The sequence below is a fragment of the Rhinopithecus roxellana genome, chromosome 13 (genome assembly GCF_007565055.1).
Source record: "Rhinopithecus roxellana isolate Shanxi Qingling chromosome 13, ASM756505v1, whole genome shotgun sequence".
NCBI lineage: Eukaryota > Metazoa > Chordata > Mammalia > Primates > Cercopithecidae > Rhinopithecus > Rhinopithecus roxellana.
The window spans coordinates 104,808,613-104,833,974 of NC_044561.1; the positions used below are offsets into that span (position 1 = coordinate 104,808,613).

The following is a 25,362-nucleotide window of genomic DNA, read 5'->3' on the forward strand; positions in this document are numbered from 1 at the left end:
ACCTCTGCAAGCTTTTCCCTTGACACACACAAAGCGTCCCCAGGTCAGCCCTGCATGCAGGGTTGCTGCTTGTGGCACCAGGCAGCTCTCCTGCTCGCACCAGTAAATTACGAGTGCTTCGTGCATTTTTTTCCCCAGATAATAAAGTTGAAAGGCCACCTCAGCATCCTCGCATTGGTGGGTGTGGAGGTCTGCAGCCCTGAAGGGGCTCCAGCCTCAAGGGACTGCTGGGGACAATGAGCCGTTCAGGTTTGGGGTATCTGCCAACCCCATCAGACACTGGCTTTCCAAACAGGGTGGCGGCTGTTTTCCACTTTCCCACACAGCTTCAGGGAAGCGGGAGGAAAGAAAAGACACAGACCTCTCCCAGCCCAGGTTGCCCTCACAAAACAGAAGAAATGCTCATTTTCTGTGAGCATTTGGAAACTGTAGTTAAGTTTCTAGAAAGCACCTGAGGATGTTCAAGAACATATACTGACTGCAAAAATAATGCCCCATAACAAAAGATGTTTGACAATGAGCTTTTCACACCTCTCTTTGCTCTCTTAAAAAAAAAAAAAAAAAGGCCGGGCGCGGTGGCTCAAGCCTGTAATCCCAGCACTTTGGGAGGCCGAGACGGGCAAATCACGAGGTCAGGAATTCAAGACCATCCTGGCTAACACGGTGAAACCCCGTCTCTACTAAAAAATACAAAAAGCTAGCCGGGCGAGGTGGCTGGCGCCTCTAGTCCCAGCTACTTGGGAGGCTGAGGCAGGAGAATGGCGTAAACCCGGGAGGCGGAGCTTGCAGCGAGCTGAGATCCGGCCACTGCACTCCAGGCCGGGCGACGGAGCGAGACTCCATCTCAAAAAAAAAAAAAAAAAAAAAAAGGTTTCTGAGATATCATTCCCTCAAGTTTAAAAATGCCCTATTTTCACAGGGCACAGTGGCTCATGCCTGTCATTCCAGCACTTTAGGAGGCCAAAGTGGGAGGATTGCTTGAGCCCAGGAGTTCAAGACCAGCCTGGGCAACATGTGAAGCCCCATCTCTACAAAAAATGCAAAAAATTAGCCAGGTGTGGTGGTATGTGCCTGTGTTCCCAGCTACTCGGGAGGCTGAGGTGAGAGGATCACTAGAGCCTGGGAAGTCGAGGCTGCACTGAGCTGTGATTGCAACACTGCACTCCACCCTGGGCAATGGGAGTGAGACCCTGTCTCAAAAAAAAAAAAAAGAAAAAGAAAAAGAAAAAAAGAAATGCACTATTTTCTTTGGGAGGCCCAGAAGTTCAAGATCAGCCTGGGCAACAAAGTGAGGCACTGTTTCTACTTTAAAAAATTGTTGTTTGTTTGTTTGTTTGTTTTTGAGACAGTCTTGCTCTGTTGCCCAGGCTAGAGTGCAGTGGTGCGATCTCAGCTCACTGCAACCTCCACCTCCCAGGTTCAAGTGATTCTCCTGCCTCAACCTCCTGAGTAGATGGGGTTACAGGCTCCTGTCACCACCCCTGGCTAATTTTTGTATTTTTAGTAGAGATGAGGCTTCACCATGTTGGTCAGGGTGGTCTCAAACTCCTGACCTTGTGATCTGCCCACCTTGGCCTCCCAAAGTGCTGGGATTACAGGCATGAGCTACTGATCCCCGCCAAAACAAAATTTTTTTAAAGGAAATGTCCTATTTTGCGTGATACCATTTTAGGAGGATGGAGAATGCTGTGGTGTCCATGTTCAGAGCCCACCGATTCTGACACTGGGCTCATGGTGCTCCTGGCTCACAGTCCACCTCTGTTTGTCAGTGAACAAAGAAGCCCGGGATAAAGTATCTTCACTTAATGCTCATGTGGGCAGATCAGTGGTGCTGCTGCAGTATTTTTCCTCCACCAAAAAGGGGATACACACATTTTCAGGCATTAAAGAAACCATTTTTGGCCGGGTGCAGTGGCTCATGCCTGTAATCCCAGCACTTTGGGAGGCTGAGGCAGGCAGATCACTTGAGGCCAGGAGTTTGAGACCAGCTTGGCCAACATGGTGAAACCCCATCTCTACTAAAAATGCAAAAATTAGCCGGGCATGGTGGCAGGCATCTGTAGTCCCAGCTACTTAGTCAGCTGAGGCAGGAGAATTGCTTGAACCTGGGTGGCAGAGGTTGTAGTGAGTCAAGATTTTGCCACTGCACTCTAGCCTGGGCAACAGAGGGAGACCCTATCTTGAAAAAAAAAAAAAAAAAAAAAAGGAAAAATTATGTTTTTCAAAGTAATGCCTTTTTTCAAGCCAGCAAAACTTTTAAAAAGAAAGCTAACAAAGGAGAAATCATTCCTACTAGATATCAAAACATGTGATAAAGTTTTCACACTTAAAACTGTTTGGTGCTGCTACATGAATAGTCAAGGAGCCCAGTGGACCAAACAGAAGTAGATGCTGTTTTGGACGGAAACTTAATAAGTTTTAAAGGTGTCATCTCAAATCAGGGGCGGAAAGTGGAGTATTTAACAAACAATGCTGAGACAAAAGGGTTAACCAGAATCTGTATCTCAGAATACGTCAGCATAAGCTCCAAATGGATCAAAGATTAAATATAAAAAATGAAAATAAAACCATGTATGCTTTTTTCTCTGTTGGCCGGAAGGGCCTGCAAGAAAGGTCACTTCGGCCAGGTACAGTGGCTCATGCCTGTAATCCCAGTACTTTGGGAGGCCAAGGAGGGTAGATCACGAGGTCAGGAGATCGAGACCATCCTGGTTAACACAGTGAAGCCCCGTCTCTACTAAAAATACAAAAAATTAGCCGGGCGTGGTGGCAGGCGCCTGTAGTCCCATCTACTAGGGAGGCTGAGGCAGGAGAATGCCGTTAACCTGGGAGGCGGAGCTTGCAGTGAGCCGAGATGGCACCACTGCACTCCAGCCTGGGAGACAGAGCCAGACTCTGTCTTAAAAAAAAAAAAAAAGAGGCTGGGAGCGGTGGCTCAAGCCTGTAATCCCAGCACTTTGGGAGGCCAAGACAGGCAGATCACGAGGTCAGGAGTTCGAGACCATCCTGGCTAACATGGTGAAACCCCGTCTCTACTAAAAAAATACAAAAAGCTAGCCGGGCAAGGTGGCAGGCGCCTGTAGTCCCAGCTACTCGGGAGGCTGAGGCAGGAGAATGGCGTAAACCCGGGGGGCGGAGCTTGCAGTGAGCTGAGATCCGGCCACTGCACTCCAGCCCAGGCAACAAGAGCGAGACTCCATCTCAAAAAAAAAAAAAAAAAAAAAAGAAAGGTCACTTAAGTACCAATGAGTACACACAGTGCCCAGATCTTGTTTTGTTTTGTTTTATATAAAATGTATAGAGATGAGGTTTCGCTGTGTTGCCCAGGCTGGTTTTGAACTACTGAACTCAAGAGACCCTTCTGCCTCGCCTCCCAAAGTGTTGTCATAATGGGTGTAAGCCACCATGCCCAGTCAGATATTTTGGTTTTTAATATGGTTTTCCAATAAAAGGAATCAGAGCTCCTTGGAGAAATGACTGATTCTAGGATTGGGGCAGGAAATATGCAAGACGAGCCTGGAGTCTTACAGTGCCAGAAAGCAAGGAAGCACTAAAAAACAAGAAACGAACGAACAAAAACCCCAAACACCAATGAGGTATAGCAAAAGAGCAGAGGAAACAACTGAAAAAGCTCCCGATGGCCAAAGCTAGAACAATTTGTACAACAAAATGAAGAAGTATTGAATGATTACCAAAGCATAAAATAAACAGCTATGAGTCCTGACTTCTATAAATGGCTGAATAAATTAACAAGTGGGGGAGGAGAAACAAATCTCCTATGCATGAGCAATCTAAATAATTTACGTCGATAATTCACCCTAAAAAAGGCAGAGCATGACTCCCCACTCTTCAGGTGTGGGTTGCACACGGTGCCTTCCTTCCCAAGTGCACAGTGTGGAAAGAAGGAAAGTCACTTGACAGCAGAGAAACCTGACAAGCATTATCTCAACCAGGTGTGATCAAGGCCAATGGCAACAGTCATAAATCATGTTGATATTATGGACCCTTAACAGGATGTGATGAAAATGACGCCCCATGTCTGTGGTCTTCCTCCTAATAACCCATAACCCCAGTTTTATATAGAGAAAAACATCAAATTTCTAAATCCTACAAAATACATGACTAGTACTCTTCGAAACTGTCAAAGTTATCAAAAACAAGGAAAGTCTGAGAAACTGTCAAAGCCCAAAGAAGACTAAAGGGACATGACAATTAAATGTAATTAAATGTTACAATGAAAATTAAATGTTGTATCCTGGATGAAATCTCGGAACAGAAAAGGAAATTAAGTAAAAGCTAAGGGAATCTAAATAAACTATAGACTTTAGTTACAATAATGTATCAATGTGGTTCATTAATGGTAACAAATGTATCACCTTAATGTAAGACATTGATGATAGGGAAACTGTGTGGGTCTGGGAGTAGGCAATGTGGATTCTCTGTACTATCTTCCCAATTTTTCTGTAAAGTTAAAACTGTTCTCAAAAATAGTCTATCAAAAAAATGAAAACATAAAACTACTAAAAGAAAACATGGGGGTGGAATGGAGTTAGCCTTTTTAAGACTCAAATGCAGAAGTGATCTGAAGAAAAAATTGATACATTTGAGTACATAAAAATAAAAATGACAACACACACAGCATAGGCAAGATCAAAAGAGAGAGAGCTACGGATGGGGAAAAGGAGGCAATGACTAACTCTGGGGAATCCAAAGAAAGGAAATGTAAGGAAATGTCATCATAGCATGCTAATTGGGTCAGCTATGAGAAATATGCACACAGTCATAATAATATAAACAATGAATAGCAATTTATCTAAATAGAGAGGTATAGCTATGTTGCAGGATGGAAGAAGAAGAAATAATAAGTGTATTTATGAGAGGGTGTAAGAGTGCAAATACTTATTTCCTACAGCAAGAAATTAACAACAAAAGCCCCAATAGAAAAATCAAGAACTAATAGTACAAGCAGGTTATTTCGAAATAGGAGTTAAATACCAGAAGAGACAGCTAAAAGATAAGAAAGAAAAGAGGCTGTCCCTAGGGAGTAGATATTGAAGTGAGGAGGCTGGGGCAGGGTCTGCTATTTTTCTATATGATTTTTAAAAATGTATTCTAGGCCAGGTGTGGTGGCTCACGCCTGTAATCCCGGCACTTTGGGAGGCCGAGGCAGGCAGATCACCTGAGGTCAGGAGTTCAAGACCAGTCTGGCCAACATGGTAAAACCCCGTCTCTACTAAAAGTACAAAAATTAGCTGGGTTTGGTGGTGGGCGCCTGTAATCCCAGCTACTCAGGAGGCTGAGGCAGGAGAAACGCCTGAACCAGGGAGGCAGAGGTTGCAGTGAGGATCACGCCACTACACTCCAGCCTAGGTGACTCAAAAAAAAAAAAAAAAAAAAAGTATTCTATCTATTAAAATAAAAATGCAGGCCGGGTGTGGTGGCTTAAACCTGTAATCCCAGCACTTTGGGAAGACGAGGCGGGCGGATTACCTGAGGTCAGGAGTTCGAGACCAGGCTGGCCAACATGATGAAACTCCATCTCTACTAAAAATACAAAAATTAGCCAGGCATGGTGGCAGGCGCCTGTAATCCCAGCTACTCGGGAGGCTGAGGCAGGAGAATCTCTTGAACTTAAGAGCAGAGGTTGCAACGAGCTGAGATCACATCATTGCACTCCAGCCTGGGCAACAAGAGTGAAACTCCATCTCAAAATAAAAAATAAACATAAAAAATAATAAATGCAAATAAATGAAAACCATTTAAAAAGGGATAAAGGGCCATCCAGAAGTGATTTCTGTAGGTGAGCTGCCCTAGGATTGTGGTGGATGGTCTAGGGGCACAAGGTAGAGGCTCACAGCAGCTTCTCCACCTGCATGTCCTCTCACAGCAGAAATGTGCCAAGGATCGTCCTCTGCCTAGGGAAATCACAACAGCAGGCTTGGTCAAGGACAGGATTTCAGTTGCTTTTGCTTTCTTGCTGTAGCATAAACCTTCCACAGGGCCAGGAATTTACTGAGACAGGACGAAGGTCTGGGCTATAGATTCTCAGATCCTGAAAACGTTGCCGATGGCATTTCGGGCCTTTCCCGCAATCTCATGGTGGCAAGTTAGGCCGCTGCAGCTCAGCTACACAACAAGAGGAGGTAATAGATAGAGCAAAGGAAAGAAGCCAGAAGCGGACCAGTAAGGCTGGGAGTAAGGAAGACAGGTGGTGGGACGCGTAGGAGCCTGGGAGGCTGTGAACTGAGAGGAAAGTGGTCACCTCAGTGGGAGAGCCCCGTGGGAAAAGAATGAGGCAGACTAAAATCTAGGCAGCCAAAGCAGCAGACCCCATATCCTCACAAATGCTACAGGGTCTACCGCACTTATTGCTCCATGCACATTTTCAGGAGCAGACACAGATGCTCAAAGTTTGAACAGTCTAGAGAAATGGCTATTCCAAGACAGTAGCAAAATCTGCAAATGGTGGAAAGAGAGTGGAGATGGCAAAGATATGCTGAGAGCTAGAAAGAAAGATTCTGCCTCTTACAGCAAAGCTTAACAGACCTCCTCACCTCCCGCAAGGGCCAACCTCCAAGCTCTGGAGTGTCACTGGGAAACTGTCTTTGAGCATCATAAAATATCACACTTTTCCTTACTTAATGCTTTTTTTGCCTTGAACATTTATTTAACATTATCACTACTCCCTCTTTTTTGTTTTAATTTTCCTTTTTGTGTCATTTTGATAAATGTCTTTTGTAAATACCAAATGCCATTTAAGAAGGCCCATCTGTCCGGCCACTGCACTCTAGCCTGGGTGACAGAGCAAGACTCCATCTCAAAAAAAAAAAAAAAAAAAAAAAAAAAGAAGGCCCATCTGAGCCTTTTATGATACTGTGTAATGAAATTTAACCCATTCACATTTTTTATATTTAGTAGTTTGGTCTTGTTTGTGTTATGTTACTTTATGTAATTTATTTATTTATTCATTCATTCATTCATTCATTCATTCATTCATTGAGATGGAGTCTCGCTCTGTCGTCCAGGCTGGAGTGCAGTGGCCTGATCTTGGCTCACTGCAAGTTCCGCCTCCTGGGTTTCCGCCATTCTCCTGCCTCAGCCTCCCGAGTAGCTGGGACTACAGGCGCCCGCCACCTCGCCCGGCTAGTTTTTGTATTTTTAGTAGGGACGGGGTTTCACCGTGTTAGCCAGGATGGTCTCGATCTCCTGACCTCGTGATCCGCCCGTCTCGGCCTCCCAAAGTGCTGGGATTACAGGCTTGAGCCACTGCACCCGGCCTACTTTATGTAATTTATTATATATATTTATTTATCATATTCATTTATACTTATTTTATATGTATACATAAATCTCTTTTTTGTGGTTTCTTCATTTATTCCCCATTTAATCACTCTTGCTGGACTGATTAAGTTTTCTGTGTTTCTTTTATTCACTCTACTGGTTTAGAAGTTTTACACTCTATTTCTATTCCATGGAGATTATTCTTTAACTTTACAGAAACATCTCAGAACCTCTGCTGCTTCCTTTTTTTTTTTTTTTTTTGAGACTGAGTCTTGCTCTGTCGTCAGAGGGGAGTGCAGTGACACGATCTCGGCTCACTGCAACCTCCGCCTCCCAGGTTCAAGCAACAATTTTCCTGCCTCAGCCTCCGAGTAGCTGGATCTACAAGCACGTGCCACCATGCCCAGCTAATTTTTGTATTTTTAGAAATGGGGTTTCATCATGTTGGCCAGGATGGTCTCAATCTCTTGACCTTGTGATCCACTCGCCTTGGCCTCCCAAAGTGCTGGGATTACAGGCGTCAGCCACTGCACCGGCCACCTCTGCTTCTTTAAGAGACCATCAAAGGTCACATACATTGAGCCACAGCAGGAGACAAGGCCATGTTTCCATTCTGCTATTACTCCTCTGAACTCCCACCTCACCTGGGCTGCAGGGCAGCCTGAGGAAGGAAAGAAGGGAGTCATCACTGCTATCAGGCTCCTAAACATGGTTGTCTAAGTCAGTACTCTTGGGTTCTCCATGGTAAGAACCCCATGAGTCAGCACTGTTTGAGTAAATGACAGTTTCTCACAGTAACCCATTAACACTCCTTCTCCTTTGTGTCTGCCCATATTTTGGGGGTCTTTCTGGGCAGGGGAGAGATTGAGAGGGTTCATAAGAAAAGAAAGAGAAAAGATAATGATTAAAAAGTAAATGTAGTTAGCTAAAAAGGTGGAAACAACCCAAATGTCCATGAACAGATAAACGTAATAAACAAAATGTGGTCTAACCAAACAATGAAATATTATTGTCATAAAAAGGAATAAAGTTGGTCAGGTACAATAGCACACATGCCTGTAATCCCAGCACTTTGGGAGGCTGAAATGGGCAGATCGCTTGAGCCCAGGAGTTCCAGACCAGCCCAGACAACATGGCTAAACCACATCTCTACAAAAAAAAAAAAATACAAAAATTAGCTAGGTGTGGTGGTGCTCACCTGTGGTCCCAGATACTCAGGAGGCTGAGGTGGGCGGATTGAGCCCGGGAGGGCAAGGCTGCAGTGAACTGTGATCGTGTCGTTGCACTCCAGCCTGCGTGACACAGTGAGATCCTGTCTCAAAAAACTAACAAAAAGGAATAAAGTTCTGACACACGCTACCACATGGATGAACCTTGGAGACATGATGCACAAAAGGACAAAAGGATAAATATTGTCTGATTCCATGACATGAGGTGCCTGGAAGAGCCAATTGCATAGAGAGAAAGCAGAATAGAGGTTACCAGGGCTGGGGGAGGGGAGGAAGGGGAATTATTGCTTAATGGGTACAGAGTTTCTGTTTTGGGTGATGAAAAAAATTTTGGAAATAGATAGTTCGTGATGGTTGTGCAACCTTGTGAATATACTCAATGCCACTCAATTATATACTTAAACATGGTTAAAATGGCACATCTTAGGTTTTATATATTTATTACAGTTTTCTTAAAAAAATGAATGTGGGCCGGGCGCGGTGGCTCAAGCCTGTAATCCCAGCACTTTGGGAGGCCGAGACGGGCGGATCACGAGGTCAGGAGATCGAGACCATCCTGGCTAACACGGTGAAACCCCGTCTCTACTAAAAAATACAAAAAACTAGCCGGGCGAGGTGGCGGGCGCCTGTAGTCCCAGCTACTCGGGAGGCTGAGGCAGGAGAATAGCGTAAACCCAGGAGGCGGAGCTTGCAGTGAGCTGAGATCCGGCCACTGCACTCCAGCCTGGGCGACAGAGTGAGACTCTGTCTCAAAAAAAAAAAAAAAAAAAAAGAATGTGGAGAGTTTTTCAGGGTGGCCTTGTTTCCTTCTCCATTTAGGAGGATGGAAGCCTGAGAAAGTTCCTGCTCAAAATCCGAACCTTGCTCCCCAGTGCTGACAGGAAGGACTCTCTCCTGGGCCTGGTTTCCAAGGAAGGGGCTTCCTCTGAGTCCTGGCCTCCTTCTCCTCCATTCCCCAAACTGGCTCCAGCCTCCCCTGGCCCCAGGTCCTGCCCCAGCTGTTACCTCTCAGCTTCCCTCATCCAGGCCCTCTCTCCTTGCCCGAATACCATTTTAAAAATAAGCCAGACCCGGTGCAGTGGCTCACACCTGTAATCCCAGCACTTTGGGAGGCCAAGGCGGATGGATCACCTGAGGTCAGGAGTTCAAGACCAGCCTGACCAACATGGAGAAACCCCGTCTCTACTAAAAATACAAAATTAGCCGGGCATGGTGGTGCGCGCCTGTAGTCCCAGCTACTCAAGAGGCTGAGGCAGGAGAATCGCTTGAACCCTGGAAGCAGAGGTTGCAGTGAGCTGAGATTGTACCATTGCACTCCAGCCTGGGCAACAAGAGCAAAACTCCGTCTCAAAATAAATAAATAAATAAGTAAGCAAGCCAGTGTCCCTGAACTGCCTGGCACTAGCCCCGTCTGTTTTCTGTCCCAGGTGACAGCTCTGTGGCTGCTGTTTTGTCCCCTCTACTAAGAAGAGCTCACTGTCTGTGAAGGGGTCTGCTCCTCCTCTCCTGCCCTCCAGGACCCAAGGAAAATTCTGGACCAGGACAGAACGGTAGAGGAGAGGGAGGCAGAGGTTAATAGGGGCAAGCTAGAACCTCCATCACGTGGGCTCAGACAATGGAGCCACACCACTTCACACACTGCTGTCAGGACCATTAAAACCATTAGCGGGACATTAGCTCTGCTCCAGGAACTGCAGAGAGGGAGGCAAGGGAGGTGCCCACAGTCCTTCCCTCCAGACAGAGCCCAGAGCTGAGCCCTGAGCCTCTTTGGGCCTCGGCTTCCTCTGGCATGGAGGAGCACAGTTGTCTCTGCTTTCACAGCTAATTTCTACAAGGGGGCCTCAGTTCCAATACTGTCATCTCAGGAAGGATCATGTAGACATCAAATTGCCCCTGCAGACAACATAGCATTCACAAGGCAGGTGGGGGTGATGCCCTGTCACAGTCCTCTCCCAATATGCCCTTATTTTCCTTATATTTAAGGTGGCTCCCAGGTCCCAGGCCAAACACAGCCCTCGACCTGTGCTTGCCGCCCTCTGGCACACAGGCCACCAGCATCTCTGCCAAGGGTGTCCCTCTACGAAGCCCACAGGTAGTGGGTGGTCCTCGCAGGCAGCTTGCATTTGCAGTCAGCACTCTGCTTCTAGAAAGCACATCCTTATTCAGGTCAGTGTGGGGAGAAACAGGGTTTGGTACAGGTTTGGGGCTGGGGAGATCTGGGCTCCAATTCATATTAGAGGCTGTGTGGCCTTGAGCAAGAGCTGAGCCTTTCTGAGCCTCAGTTGTCAAATCTGTAGAATGAGGACAGTAACTCAACCTAGTGAGGGATAAAGCATGTAGCATGCTGGACACCGAAGAATCGCCTAATTAATTACCATCTGCCTGAAACAGCACCCACGCCCTCACTCCCATGTCCCCACTCCGTTGCTCCTCTGAGCACTTCCTGCAGATCCCAGAGTGTTGATTTGTTTTTTTTCTTGTCTCTCTCATTGAACTGGGAGAGCCCAGTGGGCAGAGACTTGGACCTGTTCACCGCTGTCTCCTTGGCAGCTGGAGTAGTGCCTGGCTCAGAGTACACAAAAGGATGTATGGACAGCTGTGTGAATGAATGACAGGAAAATCATAGAAGCAGCTCCTTCGATAGGTGGAAACAGCAGAGGGCAAAGAGACTCAGAATAATGTGGGTCAACAAAGCAGATTATACATATAGGATACTCCCCTCTTTCTTCAACAGTCTGGAAGGGTGTACACCAAAATATTCCATTGCCATGCTTTTGCTTTTTGGTGACTGATTTTTCTACTGAGTCTGTGTGTTACTTGTGTAATTAATTTTTTTTTGTATTGTTTTTAGAGACGGGGTTTCACCATCTTGGCCAGGTTGGTATTGAACTCCTGAACTCGTGATCCACCTGCCTTGGCCTCCCAAAGTGCTGGGACTGCAGGAGTGAGTCACTGCGCCAGGCCTACTTGTGTAATTAAAAAAAAAAAAAAAAAAAAAAAAGGAGGCCGGGTGTGGTGACTCACACCTGTAATCCCAGCACTTTGGGAAGCCGAGATGGGTGAATCACTTGAGGCCGGGAGTTCGAGACCAGCCTGGCCAACATGGTGAAACCCCATTTCTACTAAAAATACACACACACACAAAATGAGCCAGGCGCCTGTAATCCCAGCTACTCTGGAGGCTGAGGCAGGAGAATCACTTGAACCCGGGTTTCAGTGAGCCGAAACTGCACCACTGTACCCTAGCCTGGGTGACAGAGCGAGACTCTGTCTTTAAATAAATAAATAAATAAATAATAAAAATAATAAGGGGCGGGCGCAGTGGCTCACGCCTGTAATCCCAGCACTTTGGGAGGCCGAGGTGGGCGGATCATGAGGTCAAGAGATCGAGACCATCCTGGCTAACATGGTGAAACCCGGTCTCTACTAAAAAATACAAAAAATTAGCCAGGCGCAGTGTCGGGCGCCTGTAGCCCCAGCTACTCGGGAGGCTACGGCAGGAGAATGGCGGGAACCCGGGAGGCGGAGCTTGCAGTGAGCCAAGATTGTGCCACTGCACTCCAGCCTGGGCCACAGAGCCAGACTCCATCAAAAAAAAAAAAAAAAAGAAGAAGAAGAAGAAGAAGGAGGAGGAGGAGGAGGAGGAAGAGGAAGAAGAAGAAAAGAAGAAGAAGAAGAAGAAGAAGGAGGAGGAGGAGGAGGAGGAAGAGGAAGAGGAAGAAGAAGAAGGAGGAGGAGGAGGAGGAGAGGAGGAGGAGGAGAAGGAGAAGACGACGAATGAAAGAAAACTAAATGAGACAGAAAACGAAATCAGTGGCTGTGTGAAGAGACCCCAGCAGGCCTCATGGCATCTTGCTTGCACCCTTGAGAGCAAACCTGAAGGATCAGCAGCTCAGAATGGCACTTGCCGGCTGGACCTGGCCCTAAGAGTATGGTCTGCACCCCTTTCTGCAGCCTCACTTCATCAGAGAATGTTAACGGCTATTGTCTGAGATAGTCTACAGTTCATGAAATCTTCCTTCCCTGCCCCTTCCAAGAAGATGGCTCCTTCCTCTGTACAACTAAATACAATTTCCATTTTATATCTTTGTAAGAGTATTCCCAAATAAAAAAGTCTTTAATCAGGCCACACTCCACTATTTTCTGCTCAGTGTGGCCACTTTGATGACAGTTCCTGTGGTCTGTGTCTTAGGCTGGAGGTCCCGAAAGGGTGGAGTCTAACCCCCATAGTGGTACCTTGTACACTGAGGACACTATAAATATTGGGTGCATTGAACCAGACTTTAAGAAGAATCTTTCTTCTTTCTATGAATCTTGTTATTGAATTTTCATATTATCTAACACCCTCTGCAGAGAAGGACTCATTTTCTAGCACATTAATCTGATACAACTGGCCTACAAATAACATGATTCTGTCCAGCCCTCAAGAAAATCCCACCACCTGCACATTGATCAAAGCAAAGTGAGGGAAAATGTTCTCCTTGCCTCACCATTTGTCTCTTGGATACGTGATGTTGGAAATAAACAGATTATTGAGATTTTTTCTTACCCAAAGTTTGCAGACATAGAGCTTTGTTCAGCATTAATAAAATATTTATCCTGGCTGGGCACAGTGGCTCACACCTGTAATCCCAGCACTTTGGGAGGCTAAGGCAGGCGGATCATGAGGTCAGGAGTTCGAGATCGCCTGGTCAACAGAGTGAACCATGTCTCTACTAAAAATACAAAAAAAATTAGCCGGGCCTAGTGGCAGCCTCCTCTAATCCCAGTTACTCGGGAGGTGGAGGCAGGAGAATTGCTTGAACCTGGGAAGTGGAGGTTGCAGTGAGCTGAGATCACGCCAATGCACTCCAGCCAGGGCGACAGTGTGAGACTCCATCTCAAAATAAATAAATAAATTAATTAATTAAATAAAACAAAATATCCTGGTTACCGGTTACTTTAGTATTGGGCTTATTTTCCATGTAACCTGTATTAGAGTTTTGCAAACACTACAGATGTCCTCTTTTGGCATTTTGTGGTCAGAGTGATGAAATGAAACCACTCTCAAAGCCTTGTCTTGGGACATCGGATTTGACAGCAGCCGAACCTGTCCTGCGGCTGTGTTTGGATGGTGGGGAGTCATTCAGCCACCCTGGCCTGCCTTTGCTGCAAAAGAAATAAGCTAGTAATTCAAGTATATGTATTTTTAGTTCTAACTCAAGCTGCAGAATCATAAGGCTGCTGGGTCCTTGGCCCTTCCTTGCTGCTGCGGATACATAATCTGGTGAGCCATGTGATTTCATGTTGCGCCACGTGCCCAGCCATAAAACAGGGATAACGGTGCTGCCTAAGAGGCGGAGGCCTTGAGAGCTCATTGCTTTGCGCGGAGTGCTGAAGACTGACAAATGAAGGACTCTAGGCACGAGGCGGTAGGCTGCTTCACCTGCCAGGTGGTGAAAGGCAGGCCTGAACTTCCATCTCCTGCAGCACTCGGAAGAAGCTGGCTACATTCAGAGGCCCCCACCTGAAAACTACTAATGAAGCTGAGGAAGTCACATCCAGCCCCACTGTAAGCAGAGGCCACCTTGATCTTGGCCCTGCCCCAACTGGACTCCCAGAGCACCCTGGAGACAAACGCCCTCCACAGTCCTTCCTTCCTTTGGAAGCTGTCAGAGCCTCACCAGGGCAATTTCTGCATCTCATGTCATGAACTTCAGTTTATCCCCAGATACTCACCAGGTGCTTATGCACCCAAAACTGTGCTTTCCCCCTTCTGCTTCAGCAACAGAACTCCTCACATTCTCTGCTGCAGCCGCTGCAGCCACACCAGCCCCTCAAATCTCTTGCAGTCTTAGTCTTGGTCCTCCCTTGAGACACAAGGCCTTTGCATAAGCTGTTCACTTGGCCTGGAACTCTCTTCCCTTCAGATTCCACTCTCAGCTGAAGCACCCCTTTCTGAGGCACAGCTTCCCTGATCCCTGCCTCAGTCCACCCTCCAGCCCACCCTAAGTACCCCCAGTGCCACAAGTCCTTCTGCACCATCGCAATGCCCCGTTGATCACTTCCTCCATTGTTTATCACCGCCTGCTGTGAGCTGGACATTTGTGTGCGATCCTCTGGCTGGTGTCTGTCTCCCCTAGATCAGAAGAAAATACAGGGATGCCAGCCGGAATCTCAGCACTTTGGGAGGCCTAGGAGGGCAGATTGCTTGAGCCCAGGAGTTTGAGACCAGCCTGGCCAACATGAGGAAACCCCGTCTCTACAAAAAATACAAAAAATTAGCCAGGCATGGTGGCAGGGGCCTGTGATCCCATCTACTTGGGAGGCTGAGGCGGGAGAATCACTTGAATCCAGGAGGCGGAGGTTACAGTAAGCTGAGATTGCGCCATTGCACTCCAGCCTGGGTGGCAGAGTGAGACCCTGCCTCAAAAAAAAAAAAAAAAAAAAAAAAAGAAAGAAAGAAAGAAAGAAGGAAAGAAAATCTAGGGGTACTGCTGTTTCTGCTAATCCTGTTTCTGTGAGCCTGGCTCACAGAACAGAGCTCCATAAGTATTTGTGGAATGACTGAATCCTCGTTAAAGCACCTAACCCATAGTCTTAACTCCCCTCCTTCCATTGACGCAAGTGAAGATGCAGTAAGGATTTTTAACCAGATCAAATATCTGATTCTTTAGTGAGAGATCACAACTTGCACGACACTGACCACTACTGGTTCTAGCGGTGACCTGGATTTAGTGCCATTCTGTAGGAAACAAAACCTGGGGGCTGTGCACCCTGCTGTTTGTGCGGTGCTGTGCTTCATTCTTCATGAGCACAGATGAGCACGGTGATAACTGTGTTTATGAAGCCAGGTGCTGGTGACAGTGAGGATGGCTACAGGAAAGAAAGGCCACAGATTGCTCTTCAGCAGCAGTCAGAGGAGACCTAACGCAGAGGCCGCACAGTGGTGCTGGGATTCTATAACCAACAACAAAAGTGACACCCTCATTACCAACACTCCTGCAGCCCAAACTACTTTGCCTTTGTGCATTGGAAACCCAACCCAAGTCCATTTTCCCCACTGGAATTATTTGTGATTATATGAAGTTTCTTGGAGATGCAACCATCCCAGAACAGGCACACTCAGATGAGAAGACACGGGAGACACAGTTCTAGCAAACGGTTCTACCGCCCAGAGCAAAGCCTATGTCACACAGCCTCTAGGGTCTGGGCACAGTGTGGGGAGAGGAGGGCTGGCCGCCCCGCCTCTCGAAAGGAATACGCAGCTCTGCAGGTTCAAGCCACCCAGCTGAAGTCCTCAAACTGATTATCACACCAGAGATGCCACCTGCATGTGTCCTGCTACATCACCACGGATCTGACCGAGGAGCCACCACCCCCTTGGAGCACGCACGCTGGGGCTGTCAAGGAGACCAGCACACAGGACAGCTGCACTCAGGGCTGGAAGTCAGACTCGAGTTCTGACCCATCTTTCAATGGGAGAGAAAGAATCCAATCCCCTGCTAGGGCCACAAGAACATGATGGGTTTGGATGTCACAAGAGATGAGAACACTCCAAGCCGAAGGCAAGAAGTGATTACCCTGGTTTTAGGCAGTGGCGGGGGAGTGGAGGTGGAGAGGAACTCACCTAGTCCTTCTTTGAAAGACAGTCAGGCTACTTGCTTTGCAAAGGGTTAGGAGGTGGACTGTGTGGGAAGGCAGGCGAGAGGGAGTTTCTTTTCATAGCCTGTTTCCATGGTGTCTCATGGCCCTTGGCAAACCCCAGCTGGGGAGGCTTGGACGGCCAGGAGGCCCCAGGGCCACCCTCCAAGGACTATCCTCCTAGTCCATCTGGGCCCCAAGAGTGACAGAGGCCACAGGCAGGCAACCACTCTCTCTTGCCTCCCTGGGGGAAGGTGGCCAGAGGCCAGCGATAAAGGGCAGAGCAGAGAGAGAACAACTCCAGGGACCAGGGCTGCGGCTCCCTCCCTTGCACGTCCCCTCCTCTCCCTCCTCCCGCGAGCCCACCCAAGGGGAAAGTTTTCTCTCTGAAGACCCGCAGGGCTGTCTGCACAGGAGACCCTCTCACGAGAAACACATTCTTGCCTGGACAGCCCAGATAACCAGATAAGGGCCTCTTTGATTTCCCATGTGTTTACACAAGCTGTGGCCCCAAGTCTTGGAAAGAATCAACCACCGCCAGGCAAGTCAGGACGCCTCCAGGTGTGGTGAGGGGACCCGGCCGCTGACACCTCCAGGTGGGGTGAGGGGGCCCGGCCGCTGACACCTCCAGGTGGGGTGAGGGGGCACGGCCGCCTTACCTGCTCCTGGGAATTCATCACTCGAAGCTTCATCTGCTTCAGGTAGGTGGAGGTGAGGGGCATGTTGTAATCAATAATCCCAGAGACCAGTGGAGATGGAGGCTCGTTTTCTGGCAGAAAGAACAAAAGGAAAGCCCTTTCAGTCTGTCAGTCTGTGCTGCAGGCCTGTCACCCACATGGAGCATTTAACAGAGCCCATGGAAGAGGAAGCCACCTTGGAGGAGAAGGGACAGGTCAGAGGTTGCAGACTCTGTGGCTCACCCGCATCTGGCCCAGAGATGTGGACTGCGTGATGTCAAAACTATTTTTTTTTATTAGATGCTAGTGTTTTAGAGATTTAATATGTTAAAAAACAATGAGGCCAGGCGCGGTGGCTCATGCCTGTAATTCTAGCACTTTGGAAGGCCGAGGTAGGAGGATCGCTTGAGCCCCAGGAGGAGCCACAGGCCCCAGGAGTTCAAGACCAGCCTGGGAGCACAGGGAGATCTCATCTCTACAGTAATAAAACAAATTAGCCAGATGGGTGGTGTGTGCCTGTAGTCCTAGCAACCTAGGAGGCTGAGGTGGGAGGATCGCTTGAGCCCAGGTGGTCAAGGCTGCAGTCTGCAGTGAGCTGTGATGGCACCACTGCACTCCAGCCTCAGTGACAGAGTGAGACTCTGTCTCTAAAACACAAACAAAAAAAACCCCAACAAACCCAACCCCTCAACACACACACTTATATTTATAAGAATTTTTGGCTTCTTTGAAGAGCATAAGGTCTGGGAACATGAGGCCCCCACTCCCGAAGGCAAGCAACCACTGCCGCTTCAGCAGCCACTTCTTTTAGGCAGGGTGTGTGGCTCCCATTTTGCCACAGTCCCCACCACTCCTTATCGTATTGCACAGCTTTGCTCATTTGCAAGTATCAATTATGATACTTGCCAGACCCTTGAAGGCATCTGTTTTTCCAACCATTGTCTAAGTCAGTTCTCTTCCAGGTGAACACAGGCCACTCTCACCCCACCCAATCCTGCCACCCCACAGCATCCCCCAAAAACATCCTCAGGTGCCATATGGCTCCCAGGTCTGAGTCAGGCCTTCAGTCGCCCCCAAATTCTGGTTCCTCCTTCGTCATATGCAGAGGAACAGTCTCCTCCCATTTATTTCTTTGTTGTCCTGAAAATCAAAGTGATGCATGTTCTTTTTGCAGAGAATTTGCAAAGTGCAGAGGGATGTAAAGAAAAAATTTAAAAACCGTAATTGCACCATGCAGCTTGGCATATGCTTCTGTTTATTTTTTCCCTGTGATTTTTCTTTTTTACACATGATCTCATAACGCATACAGAGAATTCCAGTCTGCTTTTAAAAAGTTTCTTTTTTTTTTCTTAACATTTTGTCATAGGTATTTTCCCCAACATCAAGAATCTTATTTTGCTTTGTAAGTAGAATTTTTGTGGCCATGCAATAGTTTACCATAATCTGCTTAAGTCACTATGTCATGATTGGCTTCTTAAGTTGTTTCCCATTGGGGCTATTATAAACAGCACTGCAGGGGACATCCTTGTGCATAAATACTGCTCCGTATTTCTGATCTTATTTCTTGCCTTTTTGGAACACATTACAAGAAATTAAAAGGTAGGGACATAATTTAATAACCATTAAAATTTCTGGCCAAGCTGCTGTAGCAATTGTTTCAATTATTTGTTATCTGGCCTCCTCCTCCTTCTTCCAAGGACTTCAGGCCAGATTCATTTTGCCCCAGGCCTTTAATCAAAAGGTGCCCCTGGTGCCTAGTCCCACTGATGGGTTGGGATTTCCGTGGCGTGAGGAAAAGTGGGAGCAACTTCTAGACCAAGTGCCCTCTACCATCCCAAGGAGGCCCAGGAGACAGGCTGCAGGGTGACAGGGCGGAGGTCCGGGAGGTCCACAGGATATCCAGGGGTGACTTATACTACCTGCCCCTCCAGAGCCATAGCCCAAAAGGGTCCCTGCAACCTTGAAAATGCGATACCAAGGGCAAGAAGCCAGACATAAAACGACAACCACTGTATGATTCCACTTACACGAAATATCTAGAATAGGCAAATTCAAAGAGACAGAAAGTAACTCGAGGTTACTGGGGGCTGCAGGCTGAGGGAATGGGACGTTATTGCTTAATGGGTACAGAGTTTCTGTTTGGGGTATGAAAAGGTTTTGGAAATAGGTAGTGGTGATGATTGCTCAACAGCGTGAATATAATATCTTTAAAACGGAACAATTAAGCCGGGCACAGGGGCTCACGCATGTAATCCCAGCACTTTGGGAGGCAGAGGCAGGAGGACTGTTTGGCCCCAGGAGTTCAAGTCCAGCCTGGGCAACATAGTGAGTCCCTCGTCTCTACTAAAAGGTAAAAAAATGTTAGCTGGGTGTGGTGGTGCATGCCTGAAGTCCTAGCTACTTGGCAGGCTGAGGTGGGGGGATCACCTGAGCGCGGGATGTTGAGGTACCACTGCACTCCAGCCTGGGTGAGAGAGACCCTGTCTCAAAAAAAAAAAAAAAAGAAAAGAAAAAAAAAATATATATATATATAAAAGGCAAGTTTTTATGCTGTAAATATTTTACCATAATTTAAAAAGAAAAAAAGTCTGCAAACAAGGGGTGAAGCTACCCAAAGAGGACAAGGGAAATTCCTGATGGCAAGGATAGGAGCAGCCCTGCAGAAAAGGTGGGGGCCCGGAGCAGCTGGGGCCTAGAGGATGGGGTCCGCTTTGATACTGTGTACTTCCGGTGACTTTACAGATGGAATAACATTTTGAATCAAGTTTTCCAGAAATGCAGAACTTAGTTTTGCTCTTTAAAGCTACCCTGTCACACATAGAATGTTTCATTCTTTGTTGAGGAAGAAGTAGATGTGGGCTGGGTGTGGTGGTTCACACCTGTAATCCCAGCACTTAGGGAGGCTGAGGCAGGCGGATCACCTAAGGTCAGGAGTTTGAGACCAGCCTGACCAACATGGTGAAACCCCGCTCTATGGCCAGGCGCGGTGGCTCATGCCTGTAATCCCAGCTCTTTGGGAGGCCGAGACGGGCGGATCACCTGAGGTCGGGAGTTTGAGACCAGCCTGACCAACATGGAGAAACCCCATCTCTACTAAAACTACAAATAAAATTAGCCAGGTGTGGCGGCGCATGCCTGTAATCCCAGCTACTCAGGAGGCTGAGTCAGCGGAAGCGCTTGAACCTAGGAGGCGGGGATTGCAGTGAGCCGAGATCGTCCCACCTTACTCCAGTCTAGGTGACAGAGCAAGACTCCATCTCAAAACAAAACAAAACAAAACAAAAACCACACTATACTAAAACTACAAAAATTAGCTGGGCATGGTGGCACATGCCTGTAATCCCAGCTACTTGGGAGGCTGAGGCAGGAGAATTGCTCGAACCCGGGAGTTGGAGGTTGCAGTGAGCCAAGATTGCGCCATTGCACTCCATCCTGGCAACAGAGCGAGACTCCGTCCCAAGAAAAAAAAAAAGAAAAAGAAAAAGAAAAAGTAAATGTCACTAATGGAATAGCTAAGAAACTGGCATGACAGGGACCACCCCCTCCTCCTCCCTTTTTTAAGAGAGACTTCCGCTTGGTTGGGTGGCAGGGATCCTCCGCACTGGTCGACCCGGTGGCAAACTCAAATGGGTTTCCACCCCACCATCAACCTAGATTTGACTTTCTTAACCTCAGTGGGGTTTTGAGCCCTAGCCCCATACATTGACCATGTCGGATGCGATACGTCAGGCAGTCTAGTGATGACATTGAGATGGTATCACTCAGAAGAGCCGTGGGTCCTGTTTTCAAAGGTGGATGTTCGGACTAAGAATTCTGCCATTTCTGTTTCCTCTAAGAGGAGGCTGTCTGGTGAGAAGCTGTTAAGCATCACGGTGAATGTGAAGGGTGCCCATCACTCTCACGGCCCCGGTCGGCCCTTCGTTGAGTGTGCAGGGATTCTCTAGGTTTGGGAGGCATGGAGGCAGGCAGCTGTGTTCTTTCATCGATGGTCGCCCCTGTCCTGACTGCAGTGTCATGACTGCTCATGAGAAAGTATCTTTAATAAAGCTAGTGACAGGGTAGCTTAGGAAAAACAAGACAGTAGCCAGGACAGCACCCTTGGGAGGCAGGACAAGAGGTCTTCCTTGGCCTGTACCTGCCCCAGCATCTCCAGAGATGAGAAACCACTTCCGGTGCCTGCAGGTGAGCCAAGAGAGCTCAGAAGAGGAAGGCAGGATGCGCTGGTCTTGGGGAAGCTGGAACATCCCAAGCAGACCCCTAAACCCATTGGAGAACACCTTAGAGCAACGTAAGGTGAAATGCCTGATTTCGCAGTTCCAGAATGAGAGTTCTGTGAGGGAGGTAGGACCTCGGTGGGGAGGGGACATTCTAGGTGAGGAAATGGGCCATGGAGCCACGGGTGGGAGGTCAGAGCTCAACCACACCACGGTGAGGAGAAAGGCAGGCAAGCTTTTCAGCAGTGAGGAGCCCCAGGTGTTCTGGACTCAGTAAGTGGGTGCACACTGAGAGAATGGGCTTAGTGGGAAAGAGAGATGGAGCAGGGGCCAGTGGGAACCACAGAGTCAGATGCTCACCAGGGAGAAAAATGCCAGGATGGGGGACGAGCTCACGTGGAAAAGTGAACAAGGAAGAAGTGGGTTCCTTGGGCTCTGCTGAGACAGACTGCCCCCTCTCCGCCCCATGATCACCACGGGGTGCCACACTCGAGCCTCCACAAATGACTTGACAGTGCGGCACTGCTGGACTCTGTTGCCATGGAGAAGAGTAAGCTAGGAGCTAGCAAGGGTCACAGAGCCTAAATCATCCAGCAGGTTGCTGGCAAGAGAAGCACAGGAAGTGCCCAGAGAGATGTTTCAAAATCTCTTTGCCAAGAAAAATGGAAACCAGCCCAGGCAATAGACCTAGTTTTATGCAATCTCGAGAATAATCAATGATGCGGGTGCTTGGGCCAAGCCAAGTTGTTCGCTGGCCTGTGCAGCTGGGCGCCAATGGCACTCATCAACCAATGCAAACTTCAACCGCAGGAGTGACCCTCGTTTCCTCGCAGGAACACCAGGTGGTGATTCTCACAAGCTTTCACCTACAGCATGAAGAACTCTCGGTCCACAGACAGGTATGAAAGATCTTCCAGGCAGTGCTGGGCATCAAAGGACGTGTGCACGATGGGGTCCTGGCACAGACAGGCCGTGAGACCAGCCAGCCTCAGGGGGTTCAAATTTGGAAACAGAGATCCCAGGCCTGAGGCCAGCTCAAAAGTCGGCAAAAAAATCTCCTTCCTGGGGAAGTAAATCAATGAATGGGCAAGTCTTCATTGGAGGGCTGATGTGCATGCATTCGGGGTGGGGAACGTGAGGAAACCGTGTGCAGGGCAGTCCCCGGGCTCAGGAAACAAGGGTGAAGGATGAGCAGAGTGGGACGGATGTGAGGCCATTAGGGTCACTGGAGGAAGAGCTGAGAGGGCCCCGGAGTAGCTCAAGGAAGCTTCGTGGAGAGGATCTGAATGGGACTCATGATCTATTGCTCAGCTGACAGCTCCTGAGCACCTGCTTAGGGCTTCATACACACCCTCTGGTTAGAGGCTCCCAGGAACCTTGTGAGGTGGGTGCTCGTAGTAATACCCTGACTTTACAGATGAGGCAACAGCACACAGAGGAGTTATGCAACCTTCCCACAGTCCCACAGCAAGTGAGTGTGAGAGCCGGGAGAGGCCAGGCCAGCAAGGAGGAGCCAGGCATGGAGGCCTTGGAAACCATGCAGAGGAGTCTGGGCCTGGTTGCGAAGGGGCGGAGACCCAAGTGGACAACCTGCCGCTGAGGAAGAGTCAGCATTGCTGCCCATTGGCTATTCCCAGTTTGCAACCATGCAACAACATTTTGTCACATCAAAGAAAACAGAGACATGCCTCCAAAGGTCCCTTTCCCCAAGAGCTGGGCTGGTCTAAAGTCACACCCAGTTTGCATGCTCTGTCCTCAACTCCTCAGGGACTGGTGGAAGAGTAGTGTGGAGTCAGGAGGCCCTGGAATTTCCCGTCCTCAGACTTCCTGATCCTCTGCCACCTCCTTTGTTTATGCTCCTGGCACTGGGGGAGGGCACGGGGCTGTCCAGGCCCCCCCACTCTGCTGGGGAGAGACCGCTGAGCAAAGGAGGCCACTCTACTTCCTTTGTTTCTTTTTAACATGAGGCCAGGAAGCCAGGCATTCTCCCAGTAGCCCTCAAAGAGTCTCCATCCTGTCCGCTGTCCTACTCCCTCCCACCTTCCTGGGGCAGGAACACTGGGCCTGTCTCCGGGGCTGGTGCAGGCTCTGCTTTCCCAGCAGCTGGAGAGGGAGAAAGGAGGGCTGGTAATGCAGGAGTTCCTGGGAGACAGCAGGATATAGCTGCATCCAGAGGCCAGCATGGCGGGCAGAGATAGGACCTGCAGGCTTTCCGTGGGGGCAGGAGGAGGGGAACCTGGGGACGGTCCAGGAGGCGAGTGCCTCTGGCCACTTAGCAGACAGTGAAGCCTTTCAGACTCTAAACTCTCCACTGGCAGCTACCAGAAACCAAGTCCTTCCCTTCTAACCCTGTTCAGGGTGTGGACCCAGCGTGCTTGCCTGGCAGGACTGGGGGCCACATCTGACCCCACCTGGGTAGAAGCAGACCTTGTGTCTCTGTAGGGCCACCTGGACGTTGGCAGCCTTGTGTCTGGGCACCACAGGCCACAACATGGGCTGGAGGCAGGAGGCAGGGTGATACTCCCCAGGCACCCGCTGCATCTCAGGTGCCCGCCACAACAGGCTCACCCTCACCACCCTGAAAGGATGGCATTTCTTCCACTTTGCTGATGAGAAAATGCAGTTTCCTGCCTGCACTTCTATCTCCTGGGAGAGCCTGGATGAATGATTTCACCTCAACGCCTCTCTGTGCCTCAGTTTCCTCACCTGTAAGCCAGGACTAACATCTCATAGGATACTCGTAACTGTCATGATCAGGAGCCGCTCAGAGAGGTTCCCTGTCCTGCCAAGGGACACGCAGTGGGGAACAGGGCTGCACACCAGACCTGCCTGACTCCAAGGCCATGCCCTTCCATGCGCCACTTCCCCGGGCTCCTGCTCCCTCAGCGTCTTCTCTTCGCCCTGCAAAGGGAAGCTCCGCTACCTGGGACAGAGAGGTGGCATTGTGCCTGAGGATGGGGGAGGATGGGTGAGAATGGGCATGGTGCTCATCTTCTGTCCGGCCTGAAGCAAGCCCCAGGAAAGATGGGCTTTAGCAGCGAGCCCACAGTGCTGGTTTATATTCTAGATGGCTCCTGGCCTATGTGCTCCCTCCCTCCCTGGCCTCTTTCTCCTCCCTGGGGGTGGGGCATGGTGGTGGCAGCCAGCGAGGAGAGGAAGCAGGCCACTGCTGTGCTCTGCATTGCCCTGAAGCCCGCAGATGAGGAGTGCAGCCTGCAGCATGGGGAGACCCAGCAGCCGTCAGTGAGGAGTGCAGGGGGAGCTGAGGAACACCCTCCACACTGCAGTGGGATGCGTGGCAGGGGAGGGGAGCGGATGGTGCCTCAGACACCCCAGAGCAGCCCACAAGCGGAGCCCCTCTTGGCTTCACCTCTGTTCCTCGAGGCAAGCAATTCTGTGTCTGACTCCGCCAGTTGCTATGGAAACAACGAGGACAGGAACGGGAGGGGACAGGCGGATGGGTGGGCAGGAACCAGGCAGCCACCACTAGGACACACACCCCTGGCCCCTGTGGCCTAGACCCCAGCAGGGTGGAGAGTGCAGCAGGGAAAGTCCTCCAGCCCATCTGCAGGTACCAAATGCTGTCTTGGCCCAGGGGTTGCAGCCGCTGCTTGGCCAGGGGCAGGCCACGTGGGTAGCAGCATTCAGGATCACTGGCTCAGGCATGCATCGCAGGAGTGTCCAGTGTTATCACAGGAACCGCAATAGCCACAGCTCTGTCTTCCTGTACCAATGCCAGGTACAGGGACTAACTCACATCTTGCTAGCCTTCTGATTAACCCCATTTCACAACTGAGGCTCAGAAAGATGAAGTCTCTTGCCCAGGACACACAGCAGCTGAATGGTCATGTGGCCCTGAAGCCCTGTTCTTAACATGGGAACCAGCATTTATGAGGGATTAACTACATCCATTCTGCCCCTCGTGCTTTGAAGTTGGCCCATGTGCCTGATGAAACAGCCGTGGCCTGATGGCTCCCAAAGGCATGGGAGCCTCTGGATTTGGTGAGTCAGCTGCTGTCAGAAGCCATTCACATGTGTCAGAGACAACGAACACAAACAGAAAGCCCCGCTTGACGCCCATGCTCCTGATTCTTTGTTGTCTGTTCAGACTTTGCTGTGGATTTTTCCTTCCCCAGATTCAATGGATGCTACTTGAGAGCCACCCGGATAAACGGCGCACCCTTCATTCCAGTCTGTCTCCATCCTCGGGCAAAACACCCACTGACTTCAGCAACTTCCAAAGGCCCAATGCCTAGGAGCTGGCACGATGCACCAGGCAGTCCTGGAAACCCTGATAAATCGCCCACCTGGGCACCATTTCTCAGGGCAGCGTTATAA

General features: G+C 49.1%; 1 protein-coding gene across 1 annotated transcript in view; it reads right to left on the minus strand.

The window, feature by feature from the left end:
• The window catches only part of NOL4L (nucleolar protein 4 like), a 146,086-nt gene that overhangs the window by 54,833 nt on the left and 65,891 nt on the right, over nucleotides 1–25,362 (minus strand). Inside the window, exon 4 of the mRNA XM_030914871.1 lies at nucleotides 16,793–16,902. Coding sequence (XP_030770731.1) covers nucleotides 16,793–16,902 — 110 coding nt within the window. The remainder of the gene's footprint in view (nucleotides 1–16,792; nucleotides 16,903–25,362) is intronic.